The sequence below is a fragment of the Photinus pyralis genome, unplaced genomic scaffold, assembly GCF_008802855.1.
Source record: "Photinus pyralis isolate 1611_PpyrPB1 unplaced genomic scaffold, Ppyr1.3 Ppyr1.4_LG1, whole genome shotgun sequence".
Classification (NCBI taxonomy): Eukaryota; Metazoa; Arthropoda; class Insecta; order Coleoptera; family Lampyridae; genus Photinus; species Photinus pyralis.
This window is the reverse complement of record NW_022170249.1, coordinates 61,074,918-61,081,982: the sequence shown is the minus strand read 5'-3', so window position 1 is coordinate 61,081,982 and position 7,065 is coordinate 61,074,918. Positions and strand designations below refer to the sequence as shown.

General features: G+C 37.3%; 2 protein-coding genes across 2 annotated transcripts; both read left to right on the top strand.

Annotated features, from left to right (window-relative positions):
- Window positions 1-1,037: 1,037 nt before the first annotated feature.
- Window positions 1,038-1,665, top strand: LOC116176531. The gene is made up of 2 exons (XM_031495139.1): window positions 1,038-1,142; window positions 1,205-1,665. The coding sequence occupies exons 1-2, from the start codon at window positions 1,061-1,063 to the stop codon at window positions 1,603-1,605; spliced, it is 483 nt and encodes a 160-aa protein (XP_031350999.1). The 5' UTR covers window positions 1,038-1,060; the 3' UTR covers window positions 1,606-1,665.
- A 3,327-nt stretch (window positions 1,666-4,992) lies between these two features.
- Window positions 4,993-6,030, top strand: LOC116165057 (piggyBac transposable element-derived protein 4-like). The gene has a single exon (XM_031479331.1). It carries the CDS (start codon window positions 4,993-4,995, stop codon window positions 6,028-6,030), a length of 1,038 nt encoding a protein of 345 aa, XP_031335191.1.
- The last annotated feature ends 1,035 nt before the right edge of the window (window positions 6,031-7,065 follow it).

Genomic DNA, 7,065 nt, shown 5'->3' with positions numbered 1-7,065 from the left:
GCTTGTTCGTCACCGTTACACTTACAGTGTTTAACATGGAATTCAAATTTGGAAAAAGTACCAAAGGAAAACCAACAGTGATTTATCGTAATAACGAGTATGTACGGCTACGCGAAACAAGTTCCGGTAATGTTCACTGGAGATGTAAATTATTTCAAAGTGCGAAATGCAAAAGTGTCATTCATACAAATGAAAACACAATTGTAAAATATCCAAGTGACCACAACCACGACACACAGCCTTTTCGAGTAAGTATTTCAAATTTGTTTTGCATTTTCATATTACGTTAAAATTCATTTAACACATTGATCCTTATAATGCCTACTTCTTTCTTAGATTGAAGCTAGTAATGCTGTTGCAAGAATGAAGGAGTTGAGGGTACATGTTGGTGCAACTCCAAAAGCAGTTGCCGCCAATGTCGTGGAAACCTTACCAGACACCGTAAAATGCGTACTTCCCAAGAGACCTACGTTGCAGAAGGCGCTTCAGCGTGCTAACAGAAAACAAAACGTTCAAGCACTTAATCCACGAACAAAAAATTTTGAAATACCTCCAGAATACGGCAATTATTTGTTGCATGATTCCGGTCGGGAGGACGAAGACAGAATATTAATAATAATAATAATAATGCTTTTATTAATCCAGGTGATCCATTATAATTAATACTTGGTCACGCCGATCTTCTCCGTTTATTGGAAGCAAATTCATCATGGCAAGCGGATGGGACCTTTAAAGTAGTACCAGAGCTCTTTTTCCAATTATACATCAGCATTCACGTTCAATTAGCTGGTATATCTTTTCCGTGAATTCTCGCCCTTTTGCCTGATAAGACAGCAGCCACATACATCCGTTTGTTGAACATAATTAAAAATTTAATACCTGGCACCGACCCGTCCACAGTTCTCACTGACTTCGAAATGGGCGCAATGAACGCTTTCCGAATGTCAACGTATCGGGATGTATTTTTCATCTGAAGCAAGCCGGACTTAAAAAAATTGCATCGTTTGGATTAAAAAATGCTTATGAGCAAAATACAAATGATTTAGCATTAGCTGTTAGAATGCTGTTTTCCTTAGCGATGTTACCACTTCATGATGTGGAAAATGGATTTTTACAAGTTGCAGAAGAATTTCCAGAACTTGGTATGTATGACGTTTCTTTAATAATAACAAAATATAACCATGTATTTTTAATAATGTTACAGATGGAACGGAAGATTTTTTGAATTACTTCGAATTCACTTACGTTCGCGGACGGCAAATGCGGAACGGTCGACGTCGGAATCCGCTTTTCAGTCCAGAACATTGGAATCACCACACATCCATCACAGAGGGATTGGCAAGGACGACCAATTCAATAGAAGGTTGGCATTCTGGATTGCAATCGTTATTTCAATGTAGTCATCCTACCATTTGGCGATTTCTGAATGGACTACAAAAAGAAATTTCATTACAACACGCATATTATTTGCAGCACGTAAGTGGACAACGAATTCCTCAGAAGAAGAAGTACAGAGAACTGAACACCAGAGTCGAACGAATAGTTGCAAGCTACGATCCAGCGAATAAAATGGAATATTTAAGAACCCTTGCTCATGTATTTTAATAATGTATGCATGTATAAATAATATGTATAATATTCAATAAAGCTCTATATATTTTTTTATATTTTAGTTTTACTACAGTGTTGGATAACACTAAGCTATGTTTCGGTAGGTTACTTAACGCGCTATTGCTATTACCTCAAACGCAATGTGTTTATTTGTCCATCTGATTATTTGTCTCAGTGTTTAAATGTCTATATGTTAAAATGTCCGTCTGATTAAGTGTCGGCGTGTTTAACTGTCCCTGCTTAAATGTCCCATGATTGTGTGTCGCGTGATTAAGTGTCCGGACACGGGCTCTGGGCATGTTAGACAGTACTCTCTGTTGTTTATTTATTATTGGGCACGAGAAATGTGCACTGCGGCCACTTAGGGCCGAATGCACAAAAGTTAATCAAAGCTTAACGGAACCGTTAACTCATTTTGTACCGTACAAGGGGGCTTCGATAACAAAGAATTTGATTGTAAGTGGACTGTAATTATGAATTACTTCCAAGGCCTTGTTTATGCTGGGAATGAAAGAATATAGACACATAAATAATAGTATATTAAGATACAAGTGTATAATCAAGTCTTTAAAGCACGCGCAACGAGTTTAAGGGCACGACGCAAAGCGGAGTGCCTTTAACGTTGCAAGTGCTTTAAAGACTAATTATACACGTGTATCTTATAGTATTTTTTATTATACCTGCAGTATAATTTAAAAATAGGAAATACAATGAAGTCATATTGACGTTATACTCGAATACATGTCTAATTAAGTGGGCTGGGTGTTCGTAATTTCACGATTGCCATGGAAATGTCACTTGACGTTTGCTTATAAAAATCATCGTCTTTGTGAATTAAACTATTTCCGTTGAAAAAGATAATACACCGTCCATTAAATCGATTGTTGTAAAATCTAAACAAACGTTGGTAGGTGTAAAATCCAACTCCAGTAAAGCCTATTATAAAGAATATGAAAAGTTGTTTCCATGGATGAATAGGAAGTTACTTACGAATACAGTCTTAAATGCATCCATAATGCTGGCATATATGAAGGAAATGTCAAAGGTATTTAAATCTTCTATATTTTGGTGCATTCATTCAAAACTTTAAAGCAATGCTGCGATTAAAAAGTGGAACAGATTTGGAAGCATACCCTAAATTACGCGCGTTTGTGAAAGCTTCAACCAAAGGATAAGTACAAAAGCCAAAGAAATGTTCTGCATTTACAGAAAGCGACCTAAGAGGATTTTTTATTTCATCCAGATGACAGTTTCAAAAGTCATACTTGAAGTCTCGTTACTTAGCAACTTTAAAGCACGTGTGTTTTAAAGGCCCTTTTTCGCACGCATTTGAGTGTTTAAAACGGAGATTGTGATTCAGGTATAATAAAAACGTGTTTATTATCAAAAAATACAAAGTAAATGAATTTCTATTGAACATGGTTGACGTAGGCACGACGGCTACTAGAATATGGTAAAGTTACGAAGGGATAATGTAAACAAAGGAACTTACGTGTTGTTTCGAAGTCCATTAACAACGAAGGCGATGTTGCAATGGCGAGATTGCTCTATTCTACGAAGTTGTCGAATTTGTCGATTTTGTTACAACGAAGTCTTCTTATTGATGTGCGGTGCTTTGACGTGCTGCTTGTTAAGAACGATGTTGCGAACTGCACGGCGACATCTTGACCCGTTGGGGATCGATCGAGATCTATATGCGAACGACGAAGGCTAATCGGCCATTGGTTAACGGCGACTTCTCAACAAAGTTGAGTCGATGGCTTCTAAGTTCTAAGCGAAGAATCCGACGAATTCTGCGCGACGAGTACACATATTGCGCTTCTGCGGCTCATGCGCGCACACGTAACAAATAGGAATATATACAGGCAAGGCAAAACGGTTATGTACAAGGTATTTTCATTAAAGGAAAAACGAAAGGATATTTTATTCTAGTTTGGGGACGCAACACATTTGTTTCCATTAAAAAAGCGAGTTAACGGCGCCGTTAAGCTTTGATTAACTTTTGTGCATTCGGACCTTAGTCATATTATTCTTCTCGCTTTTTCCAAAGCTTCTGCATAGAGGGCTGTATTGGAGACCCATCGTACATTCGTACGCATGACTGACAATTGTTAACGAATGATCTATGTAAATGATCGAAAATAACTGAAAACTAATACGTTGATACTGTAAGCTCATGTCTAAAGTTACAGTGCGAACAGCAGTCAATAATATAATGAATGATGAAAGAAAGCAACACTGACTTATGTCTCCATTGTTTAAGATGCTTTCTTCTTTCTGCTTAGATTGATCCGAGCGTTATCGAAATGATGCGAATCGAGGATTTGGAGAGATTCATACCCGCCTACGGAGATAGGATGGCACTTAACCCTACGGTACTCGCGTGGGATACGCCTTACAAGTAAACGGCGCTTGCGTCGTAAGGGGGGGTGTGTCACCTACTGCCTTCTAGGTAATCCTTCCTCACAGTTTATTTGATGCTTTGGTGAAGTTTAGGTGTGTATTTTTTCTAAATTATTGTTGTTTCCCTCTGATTTTTCCTTGGGATACACGCGTATCCCGTGCGACCTCCGAATTTCATTGTGTGATTACATTTTGTTGGTAAGTTATCATTTATACTTTGCTTAGTTTATGAGTGGATTTTTACTGTTAGTATGTTAAAAATGAGCACAGATCTAAACAATGGTTGGAATGGTACAATGAGTTAGAGGAGGAGGAGGAAATACTAGGGTTAGCGGATCCTAATGAAGATGAAGGTGATTTTTGTGAAAACAGCGACCACGATACCGATTCTGAGGAAGATGCAGAAGATCCGAATGATTCCGAAGAAATAATAGGGTGGTTTGATGACGATCAGATTCCTCGTTACGTTGGAAAGGACTGTATAACGGAATGGAAGAAAATCTGCTCACCAAAAACAAGGACTAGGGCGTATAATATTTTCGAAGGAAAACCTGGACCTATAGGCAATGCAGCACATGCTAAAACCATTTTAGAATGTTTTGAAATCTTTATTAGTAGCAATATTGTGGAAGCAGTAACTACGTCAACAAATTTATACATTCAAAACAATCAGTCTAACTACAATCGTGAGCGAGATGCGAAGCCGACTGAAGAATGTGAAATAAAGGCTTTATTTGGAATGTTATACCTTCTAGGAGTTAGTAAATCGGGTAGACAAAATATTACGGATTTTTGGAGAACGGACGGTACCGGTATGGACGCCAATATTGCACAATGTCGTATAATCGATTTAGGTTTCTTTTACGCTGCTTGAGATTTGACGATGTCAATACTCGGCAAGAACGAAGAGAAATTGATAAGTTGGCAGAAATAAGAAACATTTTTGGGGTGTTTATAGAAAACTGCCAGAAATCCATTATGCCTGGACCCGATCTAACAATTGATGAACAACTGGTGGCCTTTAGGGGACGTTGCCCTTTTAGGCAGTATATACCATCAAAGCCAGCGAAATACGGCCTAAAAGTTTTCGTTCTAGTTGATTCAAGTAACATGTATACCTTGAATCTAGAAATATACGCTGGAACTCAACCAGGCGGTCCTTTTCAATTATCTAACAGCCCTTCGGATGTTGTCAAGCGACTTGTTTCTTTTATTAGAGGAACATATCGTAATATAACCATGGACAATTGGTTTTCTAGCTTTCCACTTGCTGTTCAACTAAAAAATGAATTCAAACTTACTATGCTCGGGACAGTCAAGAAAAATAAACGAGAAATACCGGCAGAGTTTATAAATACTGCTGAGAGACCAGCATTGAGTAGTCAGTTCGCGTTTCATAATGAGTGCACTCTTGTATCGTTTGTTCCAAGAAAGAAAAAAAATGTACTGGTTCTATCTACAAGCCATGCAGATGACAGTATTGACCATGAAACTGGCAAACCAACGATGGTAGTGGATTACAATCACACCAAGTTTGGAGTTGATGTTGTCGACCAGATGTGTGCCTCGTACAATGTTGCTAGAAATAGTAGGAGATGGCCTCTTACTATATTTTTTGATATGAATATAGCAGCAATTAATGCATTAGTATTATTCCAAATGAACAACTCAAACCTAACTCACAAACGACGCGATTTTTTACGCACCTTAGCTTTGGATCTTATGAAACCGCAAATTAGGAAACGATCTGGCATTCCCAATATTTCAACACAGTTGAGGGAACGATGCTGTTTGCTTGTAACCGAACGTTTGGAAGAATCATCTACTTCTGCAAACAACATTGCATCACCGTCAAAGAAGGCCCGAACAGGAAATGGTCGGTGCTACATATGTCCTCGCAAAAGAGACAAAAGGACCAGAGACTACTGCTCCATTTGCAATAATTGGATTTGCAAAGATCATCAAAATGATTCGCCTATAGTGTGCTTAAAATGCGAAGAAAAAGAAGACGAATAATTGGGTTTCTTTAAATTTTTGAATTGTCTTTCTTAATTTTATTTCTCGTTTGAATGGTTCTTAATAAAAATATGACACACACATCTTTACTTTGTACCAAAATATCAATTAACTTTTCATTTAAGCCTGTTAGTTATTATGGGACACAAATGTATCCCACGCGACCGCTCACGTAACAAATCTTCACGCGAGTACTGCAGGGTTAAGGAATTCTGCGGGAAACGGAATAGAAAAGAAATACCTAACAAAAAATTAGTAGTTTTGGAAAGACTGCGGAAGAAAGTTAATTCTAAATACTACCTTAGCAGCGACGATAAAGAAAAACAACCAAAAACGAAAAAATTAAACTTCGGTAGCGGAAAAAAAGCAACAAGGCAGGTTGAAATTGGCTGAATGGTTAGTTTGAATGGTGACAAATATTCCCATGTCAAATGTGTATTGATCGTTCACTTACAACATAGCAAAAGTTTATAATCAGCTACCGGATATTCTGAAAAATATGTCATTAAGTTGCTTCAAACCGAAGTTGCTTTCGTTAATGAAAGGTGGCCTAGCAATCAATGGGTAAATAATGCAAAATAATGATTTGTTGGCGCATTAAGAGCTAATGAGATTTTAAAGTATGTACCTCTTCTTTATTTATTTTTTTTTTTGTTTAGTTGAATACTTTTTTTTTTCTCTCTAGTAATACATGTAGTAATGGGGTTAAGTGGAAGAGCAGACTGTGGCATTGCCGCAGTGCTGAACTTCGCCCTTAATGTACTGCAATAAATCTTTGTTTTCTTTTTTTTGGAACAATAAAGGCAATATTATTATTATTATTATTATTATAAATCAATAAATAAAGGAGGCGGTCAACGAAAAGTTCAGATGACAAGATCAGCTGTAAAAGGTGATTTAATTCAAAAAGGTAACTAAAAAATGAACAAAGGTTTAGTTATGTCTTATGTCAATTTTTTTCGCAGGCATTGAACTATTTTTTCCAAATGGGGAATCCCCAAAAGGAAATATAGACAGTTTTTCCACAAACTTGCT

Excerpts from the sequence above, each read along its gene's own strand:
- LOC116176531 (XM_031495139.1), top strand. The coding sequence starts at position 1,061 with ATGCTGTTTTCCTTAGCGATGTTACCACTTCATGATGTGGAAAATGGA. Across the intron at positions 1,143-1,204 it reads AGAAGAATTTCCAGAACTTG|ATGGAACGGAAGATTTTTTG; the intron begins GTATGTATGACG and ends ATAATGTTACAG.
- LOC116165057 (XM_031479331.1), top strand. The coding sequence starts at position 4,993 with ATGCCTGGACCCGATCTAACAATTGATGAACAACTGGTGGCCTTTAGG.